Raw genomic sequence first — 13,716 nt, 5'->3', positions numbered from 1 at the left:
CCGCTCCATCTGTACATTGTGGTGTAATGTGAATAAAGAGCAACACTGTATAATGTAAAGGATTCAGTATTGAATCCCGGCGGTCAGAATCCCGACGCCGGAATCCCGACAGCCGAAATCCCGACAGCCGAAATGCCGACAAGGGGGGGGGCGTGGATCGCCCCCCCTTGCGGGCTCGCTGCGCTCGCCGCGCAGCGGGCCCGGTGCCTCGCTACGCTCGGCACACTAATTTATTCTCCCTCCAGGGGTGTCGTGGACACCCACGGAGGGAGAAAGTGACGGCATTTCGGCGGTCGGGATTCCGGCGTCGGGATTCTGAACGCCGGGATCCCGACCGCCGGGATTGTAACTGCATCCCAATGTAAATAATGGATACTTCTGTATGACATAACGTGAATAAGGGGCACTACTGTGAGGCGAAATGTGTTAAGTGGTACTGTTGTGTAGCGTAAAGTAGTTAAAGGACACTGTCATGTAATGTGATTAAGGTTGCTAAATGTTACTGAGGGGTATTCAATGCCCTTACGGCGAGTTATCGGCACAAAAAGGTGCTGATAACTCGCTGTCAGGGTATTCAATTATTCCTCGCCTGTTCCCTGAGGCGAGGTGGAAGCAGCGAGTGTGGCCATGAAAATACAGAGGCTCGCCACAAAATGCGGCTGACTCTCTGCATTTGCGGCGAGGATTTGGCCCCAACATTGAATACGCGCCGTACAAACTCCTTCGCTGGCGGCATTGAACTCGACTCACTGTGTGGCATAATTTGAATCAGGGGTACAATCAGTGGCGTAACTATCACACCGCAGCCCCCACGGTGGTGGGGAGGAGCTTGGAAGGTGAGGGCGTCAGAGGGGCTGCGGGGCTATTGTTACCAGTCTGCGATGTGGCTCTCCGTCTCCCTGCTCTCCCGGCTCCTTCTGCAATAAAAAACGTGAAACACACAAAATGGCTGCCCCCATAATGCAGACCGTTTTTGAGGATGCTAGAGGAGGCGGAGGCCTCCTCTAGCATCCTTAAAAACGGTCTGCTGTACGGGGGCAGCCATTTTCTGAGTGATATGTTTTTTAAGACAGCAGGAGCCGGGAGAGCAGGGAGACGGAGAGCCGCAGCACAGACTGATTAGTCGGCGGAAGGTCCCGAGGCAGATGCAGCGGCACTATGTTAAGGGGTAAGGGGGTTGGGGAGGTCGAGGTTGGGGAGGTCGAGGTGGGGGGGTCGAGGTGGTGGTGGTGGTGGGGGGGGGGGGGGGGGCGCAAAAGATTTGTGGCAGGGGGGAAATTTTTTCATAGTTACGCCACTGGGTACAATTGTTTGACCATACCCCTCTTTCTAGAACAGGGCACCAAAATGTCTAATCACAGCTCTGTGGATAAGGATTGCTATGGGTGAGGGGTGATGCGATGTGCTGGCTGCTTCTGTGATCTGTGCTGCATTAGGAGAGGGATACTGCATCAGGGGCAGAACTAGCGGTTGTGCTTGGGGGGCACCAGCCAGAATCTTGCCTAGGGCATCCAATTAGCAAGGGCCGGCTCTGGTGCAGCTGCTATGGAGCCCAGACATGAGCGGGGCCATCTTTCCTATCAAAGTTATATCCCACAACTGCCACATGTTTCAAATGACAGTTGGGGGCTGACTGGCTGGTATTATAATGTACATGAGTTAACTTAGCAGCTATTTTTGTTGTATTGATGAAATAAATGGTACATAAATGCAACAGTCATTACATGTTATGTCACCTTTATATTATCGATGAAGTCATTTTTACCTGCTCTTCTGCCTAGCGTCCCGCCACCAGAGGAAAGAGAGCTCATACAACCAGACAGACAGACGTATGACGAGCCTGCCCAGGTGAGAGGATGAAGATCACTAAATTACTTTTCCAATGAATATATTCTGCAAGTCTGTGCAGCTGTTACTGGCTATGTAGCTTTATCTGCACCTCAGTCAGAATGATGTTGGCTGCAGTCGTCTTGTTTCTTCTATTAGCCAGCACATCCACTTCCATCGCAACTACTCAGGATTTACAGAACCATGGTCCTGATTTGACTTAATCGCATGCCTGGGAAATTGCAGGCCGGGCGATTATCGATAAACTGGGCATGCGTACGGGTCACAGTAAGCGAGCACGAAGCCGTCCTGTTCGCTAGTTGATTGACAGGAAGCCATCGTTTCTGGGCGGCAACCTAGCATTTTATGGGATTGCCATAAAAAACGCAGTGGTGCCTAGTGAAAACGAAGGTGTGCCTAGGTGTTTGGAGTAAGGGTGTGTGTGTGCGTGTTTCAGCAGGGGTTCCGGGGGCAGGGCTTAAGTGTGACGTCATTAAGCCCCGTCCCCATGAAGGAAAGTGACCCAGTTTGCCGATCTCCGTGGAGGGGGCAGGGCTAAATGACGCGATTAAGCCACTTAGCCCCGCCCCCTCCCCTGAGATCGGCGGATAAGATTATTTAAATGCCGCAGTCAGGGGCGGGGGAAGCCGCAATCAGGGGGGGGGGGGGGAGCGGGGGTCCACCAGAATCCAGGAGGGTTGCCCACCTTTCCGGGGGGGGGGGGGGGGGGGGATAGGTGGGATCCTAAGATTTGGCCCCAAAATTGGAGAGTTTTCTTCTTTTTTACTATTATTATTTTATTTATAAGGCGCCACAAGTGTTTTGCAGCGCCGTACAAAGGAACAGTACAGTGAGACAATACTTAACATCAATGTACTACTAGGGGCTGGTGGCCAAAGATGGACACTGAGGGTTTGAGCAGGGGCGGATTGGGGACTAAAAGTGGCCCTGGAAAATTTCTGAAAGTGGCCTCATGTGGGTGGCAACAAATCAATAAAGGGCGGAGCCAGCATTACAGTAGCAGGATTATTACATCACTATACTTAGATACATCGTTGACAGGCAAAACTAATGCCACCATTTTGGTAAAATAGGGACACCAGGGATAGTGCGCGCCGCAGGCGCGCGCCAAAAATCCACACCGTAATGCCTATTAGGTGTCACACACCCATTACATAGTATACCACATGCAACGATGGCCTGCCAGGCTTGGGCCCCCGGCCCCCCCAACTAACGACTACACTATGGCACTATGGCTAGTGCCGTACAAGAACCGTTGTTAGGGTTACCTATGATTTTAATGCTAGACAACAAAGCAACTTACTGCTTTGTGGGAGATCCTGTAGAAAGGCAAGGAGAGCACAGAGAGAGAGACAAGGAGAGCACAGAGAGAGAGAGAGAGAGAAGGAGAGCGCAGAGAGAGAGACAAGGAGAGGGCAGAGAGAGAGACAAGGAGAGCGCAGAGAGAGAGAGAAGGAGAGCGCAGAGAGAGACAAGGAGAGCACAAAGAGAGAGATAGACAAGGAGGAGAGAGAGAGAGACAAGGAGAGCGCCGAGAGAGAGAGACGAGGAGAGCACACAGAGAGAGGCAAGGAGAGCGCAGAGAGAGAGAGAGGCAAGGAGAGCGCAGAGAGAGAGAGGCAAGGAGAGCGCAGAGAGCGAGAGACAAGGAGAGTGCAGAGCGCGAGAGACAAGGAGAGCGCAGAGAGAGAAAGAGACAAGGAGAGTGCAGAGACAGAGAGAGAGAGACAAGGAGAGTGCAGAGAGAGAGAGAGAGAAATAGAGCGCAGAGAGAGAAGCAGAGCGCAGAGAGAGAGAGAAGGAGAGCGCAGAGAGAGAGACAAGGAGAGCGCAGAGAGAGACAAGGATAGCGCAGAGAGAGAGACAAGGAGAGTGCAGAGAGAGAGAGACTAAGGAGGGCGCAGAGAGAAAGAGAGAGATGAGGAGAGCGCAGAGAGAGAGTGACAAGGAGAGCGCAGAGAGAGAGAGACAAGGAGAGCGCAGAGAGAGAGAGACAAGGAGGGCGCAGAGAGAAAGAGAGAGATGAGGAGAGCGCAGAGAGAGAGTGACGAGGAGAGCGCAGAGAGAGAGACAAGGAGAGCACAAAGAGAGAGAGGCAAGGAGAGCGCAGAGAGAGGCAAGGAGAGCGCAGAGAGTGAGAGACAAGGAGAGTGCAGAGAGCAAGAGACAAGGAGAGCACAGTGAGAGAGACAAGGAGAGTGCAGAGAGAGAGACAAGGAGAGTGCAGAGAGAGAGAGACAAGGAGAGCGCAGAGAGAGAGAGAGACGAGGAGAGCGCAGAGAGAGAGACGAGTAAAGCGCTGTGAGAAAGATGAGAGCACAGAGACAGAGAGACAAGGAGAGCGCAGAGAGAGAGAGAGAGAGAGAGAGAGACAAGGAGAGTGCAGAGAGAGAGAGATGAGGAGAGCGAAGAGAGAGAGATGAGAAGAGCGCAGAGAGAGAGAGAGACGAGGAGAGCGCAGGGAGAGAGAGACGAAGAGAGCATAGAGAGAGAAAGCGCAGAGGGGGACAAGGAAAGCACAGAGAGAGAGAGACAAGGATAGGAGAGAGAGAAGAGAGCAAAGTGAGAAAAAGAGGAGGGGAGGACATAGAGCAGAGAAGGAGAGAAAGAAAGAGAGGGAAGAGTGGAGGAAAGGGAGAGGAGAGAATTGAAAATGGTATGTGTCTCCTCCCCCCCCCCCCCCCCTCTTCCTTCTTCACTTTCAATATGCAAGGCAAATAGTGTACCTGGTCAGGGGGGCAACAGTGAGTACCATAGAGGAGGCAGGTCCATTGATGGAGGCAGAGGCGGCAGGTCCCGTAGAGGAGGCAGAGGCGGCAGGTCCTGTGGAAGAGGCAGGCAGAGGCGGCAGGTTCTGTGTGGAGGGAGATCGGGCAGCAGTGGGTCATGTGGAGAAGACCATAGAAGATGAGGCTGTGAGTCCGGTGAGAGAGAGAAGGAGAGAACAGAGAGAGAGAGACACACAAGGAGAGTGCAGAGAGAGGCAAGGAGAGCGCAGAGAGAGAGAGAGAGAGGCAAGGAGAGCGCAGAGAGAGAGGCAAGGAGAGTGCAGAGAGAGCGAGACAAGGATAGCGCAGAGAGAGCGAGACAAGGAGAGCACAGAGAGAGAGACAAGGAGAGCGCAGAGAGTGAGACAAGGAGAGCGCAGAGAGAGAGAGAGAAGGAGAGCACAGAGAGAGACAAGGAGAGCACAGAGAGAGAGAGAGATGAGGAGAGCGCCGAGAGAGAGACGAGGATAGCGCCAAGACAGAGAGACGAGGAGAGCGCAGAGAGAGAGACGAGGAGAGCACAGAGAGAGAAGAGAGAGACAAGGAGAGCCCAGAGAGAGAAGGAGAGCACAGAGAGTGCCGTCAGTAGTAGCGCTGCCTATATGTAACACCCACACCAGTTACCATCAATAGAAGCGCTGCCTATATGTAACGCCCACACCAGTTGCCGTCAGTAGTAGCGCTGCTTATTCTGTAAATAACATCCACATCAGTTGCCGACAGTACTGCTTTTACAGATGGAGCCAGCCTCATTGTTGTCGCTGGTGCGCCAGATGCTCTGATCTGGTGGGTGGCCCGCCAGCATAAACGGACACGCAATCGTCTCGGACGCTCGCATGTTCATTGCTGGGAATGGGGTAAGCAAGCATCGGAGATGCACACATGCCAGAATCCCCAGCGAACCGTGGCGATTGGTGTGTGGGGGACAGATACAATGAGGATGGCTCCACCTGGACATAGTTTGCTGACAGTACTGCTTTCTCTCACACACTTTTTTTTACCTTAAAATCTGTGTGGCAGCTCATCCTCTGCTTTCATCAGCCCTGCTGTGCTCCCGTGTAGCTCCGCCCCCTCACCCCGTGTGGCTCCGCCCATCCATTCCGTGTAGCTCCGCCCCCTGTCCAGTGCTGACAGTCACTGATGTACACTTGTTAGGGTGGCTGGGGGATATGGGAGCTGTGAAGGAGCTTAGCCGGCTGGTCTTCATGTTGCTGGCGCTGCTGCCTGCAGTGTGACAGGCAGCAGCAGCCACTGAGAGCCGGAGCAGCAGCAGAAGCTGCAGCAGCAGCACAGGGGGAGGGGGTTCTCTGCTCCGTACGCTTTTGACTGGCACCCCGGCCCCGCTGTCTTCCCAGCCGCAGCTCCACCACCTGACCTGCTGGTGTTCGCTGCGGCTGGCCTCATCTGTACAAACGCCGGACAAAGCTGGACTGGAGACTGAATCACTTCCGGGCTACCCATAACTCCGCGGTGGCCGGCCCCTTGATTCAGTGTCACCAGTGTCCAGCAGCTTTCGGCCTCAGGGTCGGCCGGCCTCCCGGGAAAAGTCCCGGTGACTTCAATGGCCAATCCGCCCCTGGGTTTGAGTATGGGAGAGCTGTGAGTGAAATGTGAAGAGAAGAGGGCTTAGACAACAAGAGGGAAGAGGGCCCTGCTCTGAAGAGTTTACAATCTAGTAGAAAGGGGCAACAGACAGATTACATGAGATTTGAATCCCAGGATCGGAGTTTCCAATCCCGGGATTTCGGGATAAGACTGCGCATGTGCTTATACACTGCCTGGCTGTTCCCGTTTCTGCACAGCATGACATGGTCAGATGTCACAATGCACCGCTGTTCCCATCTGTACAGCCGCACCGCTCTCGCCTGCCCCGCTCCTAGCCGCACCACTCCCATCCATGTGAGTAAACCTGCTGAAGGGGGGTAGGGGGGGGGTTACAGCAGGATTGGCATCCCTACACCTATGGTACATGTAGGTAGAAATATATAATGTTATGACTTACTGTAAACTCTCCATTCTGTAGGCATCAGAAGTAAAAGACTTTGAATTGCCAAGCGCGGAGGACATGATGGAACAAACACATAGGACAGAACAGTGGAAGAGTACAGAAGCTGAGCATCAGGCGGAACACACCGAGCGGGTTGAATATAGTCTGCTTCGACCAACTATGGTTCTAACAGAAGATGTTTCTACTCTCCCAACAAGTGTAGCTAGTTCCATTAGTGTCCAGATGGAGGGGTATTTACTAAGAAGACATGACTTAGAGGGATCACCGAAAAAAGCTCAAAACAGGTAAATGATTACTCCAGAATGCAGACAAGATAACAGTATAAATGTAATATTGCAATATTGCCATGGTTGCAAAAGAGTTCCCTACTTCTTCCTCATTTATTTTATGCTCATAGTTGGAAGCCAGTACATATGCCTGCCCAATGTGGTGGTCAGGCTTATTCTTCAATAATAGAAAATGTTTCTGTATGCCCTATTGCAAAACAAGAAGTGTCCACCAGAGCTGCAGAACAATGCTCAGCTCCCCAGCAAACTTGCCTAGTCTTGTCTTAGGACTTTCTATGCATGCAGGGCCGAAACTAGGCTTTCCGGCGCCCGGGGCAAGGCAGTCTTTTGGTGCCCCCCCCCCCTCCTAGTGATGCTGCTGCGCGCCGTAGGCGCGTTGAAATTTTCGGGGGCGTGGCCTAATTTGGGGGCGTGGCCTATAATCGCTGCTCCCCCCGCGAGGCCACGCCCCCATTTTGCCGCTATGGGGGCATGACCCAGAGGCTCTGTGAGCCTCTAGCCATGCCCCCAGCCCCCTGGCTGCGGGAATAGACGCTGTGCGCATGCGCACAGCGTTTATTCCCCGCTGCTTAGTTAGCAGCTGACAGGGGGGACCGACCAACTGACGCCTTGTCCCTGGCGCCGGAGACCCCCCCCTCCCCGCACAGTCCTCTCACCGCTCACCCCGCAGCCGCATCTTCGTCCGTCTCCTACTAGCGCTGCGGCGGGAAGCGCTGATGACTTCAAAAAGACTTGCCGGACGCTGATTGGCTGAATTCAGCCAATCAGCGTCCGGCAAGTCTTTTCGAAGTCATCAGCGCTTCCTGCAGCCGCGCTAGGAGATGGACGGACATACCTGTCAGCGCGCCCCTCACCTCCAGCGCCCGGTGCGCGTGACCCCCCAGCCCCCCCCTAGTTACGGCCCTGATTGCATGAAAACATGTCTTGTAGAAATTAAACTAATAAATAATTTCATTAATTAAATAAAGTAAAACACAGAAGAAAAATATTAATAGTTTTACTTGCAGAAAAAAAGTTTTATCAAGACATACTGTATCCTGAAATCACCACCTTGTACAACCGCTGTTCTTGTTAAATAGTAGATAGTTATCTTCCTCATGCTTTGTTCTTCAGTCACCTACTTCTCCCTGTTATACACCTGCTTTCCAGTCATCCACATCTTCTCCCTGTCACACACCTGCTCTCCAGTCACCCACTTCTTCTCCCTGTCACACACCTGCTCTCCCTGTCACACACCTGCTCTCCAGTCACCCACTTCTTCTCCCTGTCACACACCTGCTCTCCAGTCACCCACGTCTTCTCCCTGTCAAACACTTGTTCTCCCTGTCACACACCTGCTCTCCAGTCACCCACTTCTTCTCCCTGTCAAACACTTCTCCCTGTCACACACCTGCTCTCCAGTCACCCACTTCTCCCTTTCCCACACCTGCTCTCCAGTCACCCACTTCTTACCCCGGTCACACACCTGCTCTCCAGTCACCCACTTCTTCTCCCTGTCAAACACCTGCTCTCTAGTCACCCACTTTTTCTCCGTCACACACCCGCTCTCCAGTCACCCACTTCTCCCTTTCCCACACCTGCTCTCCAGTCACCCACTTCTTCCCCCTGTCACACACCTGCTCTCCAGTCACCCACTTCTTCTCCCTGTCAAACACTTCTTCTCCCTGTCACACACCTGCTCTCCAGTCACCCACTTCTCCCTTTCCCACACCTGCTCTCCAGTCACCTACTTCTTCTCCCTGTCATACACTTCTTCTCCCTGTCACACACCCGCTCTCCAGTCACCCACTTCTCCCTTTCCCACACCTGCTCTCCAGTCACCCACTTCTTCTCCCTGTCATACACTTCTTCTCCCTGTCACACACTTGCTCTCCAGTCACCCACTTCTTCTCCCTGTCACACACCTGCTCTCCAGTCACCCACTTCTCCCTTTCCCACACCTGCTCTCCAGTCACCCACTTCTTCTCCCTGTCAAACACTTCTACTCCCTGTCACACACTTGCTCTCCAGTCACCCACTTCTTCTCCCTGTCACACACCTGCTCTCCAGTCACCCACTTCTCCCTTTCCCACACCTGCTCTCCAGTCACCCACTTCTTCTCCCTGCCATACACTTCTTCTCCCTGTCATACACTTCTTCTCCCTGTCACACACCTGCTCTCCAGTCACCCACTTCTCCCTTTCCCACACCTTCTATCCAGTCACCCACTTCTTCTCCCTGTCAAACACTTCTTCTCCCTGTCACACACTTGCTCTCCAGTCACCCACTTCTCCCTTTCCCACACCTGCTCTCCAGTCACCCACTTCTTCTCCCTGTCAAACACTTCTTCTCCCTGTCACACACCTGCTCTCCAGTCACCCACTTCTCCCTTTCCCACACCTGCTCTCCAGTCACCCACTTCTTCTCCCTGTCATACACCTCTTCTCCCTGTCACACACTTGCTCTCCAGTCACCCACTTATTCTCCCTGTCACACACTTGCTCTCCAGTCACCCACTTCTCCCTTTCCCACACCTGCTCTCCAGTCACCAACTTCTTCTCCCTGTCATACACCTCTACTCCCTGTCACACACCTGCTCTCCAGTCACCCACTTCTCCCTGTCACACACTTGCTCTCCAGTCACCCACTTCTTCTCCCTGTCATACACCTCTTCTCCCTGTCACACACCTGCTCTCCAGTCACCCACTTCTCCCTGTCACACACTTGCTCTCCAGTCACCCACTTCTTCTCCCTGTCACACACTTGCTCTCCAGTCACCCACTTCTCCCTTTCCCACACCTGCTCTCCAGTCACCCACTTCTTCTCCCTGTCATACACCTCTTCTCCCTGTCACACACCTGCTCTCCAGTCACCCACTTCTCCCTGTCACACACCTGCTCTCCAGTCACCCACTTCTCCCTGTCACACACTCGCTCACCCAGTCACCTTTCGACTATAGGGTACCTTGAACATATGCTGATATTATAGGGCACCCTGGTGAAGAAGTTTGGGAACCACTGGGTTAGGGTGAGGGTCCGGCACAGGATGGCACATTACCCTGTGTTTGGCACTGCTGTGACTGATGTTCTAGGATGAAGTCCGTGTCATATTGTTGGCCTATTTATTGCGATACTGCACTTGTTCTTCACAGGGATAACTGTATCTTCTTAATATGCAGGTCCTGGAACAATGTCTACTGTGTGCTAGCAAACAATGAGTTACATTTTTACGAAGATGCCAAGCGCTTTGCTCTACTAGAGACTTTGCATGGCGAAGATGCGCTTTTCTTAGGCAACGCGGCTTGTGAGGCTGTGGCAAATTCTAAGAAGCAGAAGCATGTATTCCGGCTTAGGTGAGCTGCGGCATTTATTACACACTGCGATATTACATATTAGTATAAACATCTGTGGACAAGACTCCTATTATTACTAACCCTAACTTCACTCTGAAGGGGTGATTCTGGTTGACCCACAAAGCTTTGTGCGTCCTCTAAACACCTCTCGGCGCCCGCACAAACTCCCTCCCCCCCCTCACAATGCATCCATTCGCAGCCTTGCGTGCGGGGGCAAAATGATTTTGCAAGCGCTCGCAGATCTAAGACACCTGTCTGGTGTCTTAGATCTGTGGGTCCCTGTACAGGAAGAGGGCAGGTAGCTGGCATCTGGTGACATCAGCTGCCTGCCCCCCGCACCCGCGTCACGGGCACATTTTCTTGGGAACGTCCATGAAACGCTGGGTATTCCCATGGGCGTGGCCACAGCTCGCTGCCCCGCACCCCCCACCCGCACTGCTGTGTGCAAGTGGCCGGCGAATAATCAATTTGCTATGGCCGCTCGCACAAAGAGGCCGCACATACGCATAAATGCTTATGTGCCAGAGCAGTCTCTAAATATTGCTTCCCTTTGCGAACACGCAGGGGAGCGATTATCTCAGAATAACCCCCCTTAGTTTCCCTATGATCAGTTCGGTTAGATGGGTCAATGGACCTGGTTCAGACCCGCTCAACGGGCTGCGAATTCACAGTCTGTGCGATTATCAGACAACCGTGCATGCGCACGGAATGCAGTGTGCATGTGTGAGCCGCCCGCCCGAAGGCCGCAAGCGAAGGCCAGCCTTTGCTCGCTGCTCGCAGGGTGATTGACATCCTGCGGGCGTTTGGGGGTGTGCGGCCAGTGATTTCTGGGAGTGCGGGCATTCCTCTGCCATTGGGAGGGAGGGCCGCTGATGACATCTCCTTCTCCCCACAGCCTGCGCAGCTCCGAGTCCTGGCTTACTCAGCGCTGCGTGCAGGGAGGAATCATTTGGTGATTGAGAATGATTTCCCCCCTGTGTGAATCAGGGTTGGGAGGCGTGCGTAACGGCGGGGCGGTGGGGCGGCGTTTACCTGCTCACTGGGCTCCGAACCCTTGCAGCCCAGCGAGCAGGTTCGAATTGGGCCCATTTACCTATGTTAATCGTTTCCACTACATGGTTCATTTAGAACAGAAAGATAATGAAAGTGTTTTCCTTTCCAGGCTGAGCGATAGCAATGAGTGGCTCTTCCAAGGGAAGGATGAGGTATGTATAAACTACAATACGTAATGGCCTGTGTGCAGGACAGGTTGTCAGGATTGTATCAGAGGGTTTTCTCAGTCTAGTTTAGTGGCAGTTTACAAAAATGTATTTATTTGTTGCAACTATTCTTAAAAAAAAGAGATGAAGAGGTAAAAATGAAAATCCCATCAAACATAGTATTTGTGGAAGCATGAAGTGCAGACGTGCCCCCCAGCCAGGAGAAGATCATGGGGTAGGGGGATACTATCAGCCGCTCAGCACCCAGGCTGGGGACACATAGATAGAAGGTGCTAGGAAAAGTATGTGTATCCATACCTCCCAACTTTTGTAGGAGGAGCCCCGGTACATGCCACACCCAGGGCCATCTTAACAGTATTGTAGGCCCTGGGCAAAGCAATGCACTGGGGCCCCTACCCATAAACAGGAATTTTTGTAAATCATAACCTCCCCTCTCGCAGTCCTGCACCATCTCTCCACTAGCTTTCATACAATGAATGGCTGTCAGCACTCTGGTAGCGAGCCCCAGCCATCCACCAATCAGCATGCTGCCAGCCATTCACTGTCTGGCTACAGGCTGAGAAGCAGGAAGAGAATGTTGCACTCCGATTGGTGGATAGCACCAGCTATCCACCAATCACCCTTCTGACAACCATTCACTGTGTGGCTGTAGGCTGGGAAGCAGGAAGAGAATGCTGCACTCTGAATGGTGGATAGCACCAGCCATCCACCAGTCACCCTTCTGACAGCCATTCACTGTGTGGATGCAGGAAGAGAATGCTGCCTGGCTGCTCTGAAAATCTCTACTGCTTCCAAAGGAGCTCAGGAGGCAGATGATCACAGCCCAATCTGCCCCAGCTAGAAGGCCCCTAGTATTCGGGGGCACTTGGGCAGTTGCCCATTAACCCCATATGATAAGATGGTCCTGGCCACACCATTGGCGCGGCTGCGTTATGGAATAAGTGGGACCTTGAGGTGGTAAGCCTGGTCTTGGGTGAAGTGGTATGGCATAGCTCAATGACTCATATTTTGTCATTTTGGGGGCATACCCAGCGCTCCCTGAGCAGCTGCTATGCCCCCTGCTCCCCTACCTGGCTATTCAGTGATCACCGGCTGCTTTGCAGAGTAGACCAGCGGTGATCAGACTCCCCCAACTGCCTCCACACACACTGAGGACACTGCAACCCATGGGTGGGACAGGGGAACAGCATCCAATTATGGAGCTGCGGCAGCAGTTGACCTGCGGCCCGCCGCTGTAAATGTAGGTGGCTGGCGAGAATCGGGCCATGGATGACCATCGGCTGGGGGGGAAGGGTGCAACAGAACTACGCGGGCCCTCCCCTCTCTGCCAGAGTCGTAGGGTCCAGGCCAGTTGTACCCTCAGCACCTTATGTCACGTTTTACAAGTTTATATAGAATTGTCAATGTCCTTTCTTCTTCTTCTTCTTCTTCTTATTCTTATTATTATTATTTACATAGGCTGAACGTCAAGCATGGATTGATAATCTCAGAACATCAATCTCGGAGACATCCGGTCAAAAACCAAAGTCTAAAAGCCTGCCTCTGCCCTCTACGTCTGCCTCAGATGGCAAGCCAGAAAAAAAGAAAAAAAGATTCAGCTTCTTCCCATCAAAAAAATAACGTCTACAGAAACCAGATGAATTGGAAAAAATACGGTCTGATTTTTGACTTAAGTGAAACATCTGACCGCTGCAGTTCCTGGCAGGGGACCATACCTTCTGTTCTGAGCACCTCCAAGCAAACGAAACTGTACCTGCCATTTTATTAGCTGAACCAATATACAGCCAATCAATTCGCTAGAAGCTTCTGATGTCACCAGTTTCAAGTGAACTGACCAACTGAATATCGCAAACCAGCCTAATAAATCCCAGTTTCCGCTATGAGCAGAGTCCATTTTAAATGGTGCACAGCAAATCTTGGCATCACTATCAAAATAGCCAATTAAATACCTGGTCTACCTGTATTATTATTTTATATATTCGTTAGCTGTATATATCTTCTCACCAGCAGTATTACAATAACAATCCGATGAAAAGTTGTATAATGGGCAAGATATCACTAATGTCGAATATCAGTGATGGTGTGACAACAATATCGATATTATCCTAAAATGTATGAGTATTATTTTTTTTTAACTCATATATTTTTTAGAAAGCTTTCGCATATTTGGGCCAGTAGGGGGAGCTCTTTCATCAGTGATCATGGAGAATACTACATTTAAAATTACTTTGTGACTCTTTAATTTTAGTAAGGA

The 13,716-nt window shown here is 52.1% G+C and overlaps 1 protein-coding gene across 3 annotated transcripts in view; it reads left to right on the top strand.

The window, feature by feature from the left end:
* Positions 1-13,425, top strand: part of LOC146049969 (spectrin beta chain, erythrocytic-like) — a 97,148-nt gene extending 83,723 nt beyond the window's left edge. For all 3 annotated transcript variants that reach the window (XM_083166685.1, XM_083166686.1, XM_083166687.1), the window contains exons 32-36: positions 1,782-1,848; positions 6,640-6,908; positions 10,069-10,242; positions 11,405-11,447; positions 12,921-13,425. In XM_083166685.1, the coding sequence (XP_083022811.1) occupies positions 1,782-1,848; positions 6,640-6,908; positions 10,069-10,242; positions 11,405-11,447; positions 12,921-13,082 (715 nt within the window). In that variant the 3' untranslated portion in view covers positions 13,083-13,425. The remainder of the gene's footprint in view (positions 1-1,781; positions 1,849-6,639; positions 6,909-10,068; positions 10,243-11,404; positions 11,448-12,920) is intronic.
* The last annotated feature ends 291 nt before the right edge of the window (positions 13,426-13,716 follow it).

Source organism: Crinia signifera, chromosome 12 (genome assembly GCF_055691185.1).
Source record: "Crinia signifera chromosome 12, ASM5569118v1, whole genome shotgun sequence".
NCBI classification, from domain to species: domain Eukaryota; kingdom Metazoa; phylum Chordata; class Amphibia; order Anura; family Myobatrachidae; genus Crinia; species Crinia signifera.
The sequence above is the reverse complement of the archived record's forward strand: the minus strand, read 5'-3'. Positions and strand labels throughout refer to the sequence as shown.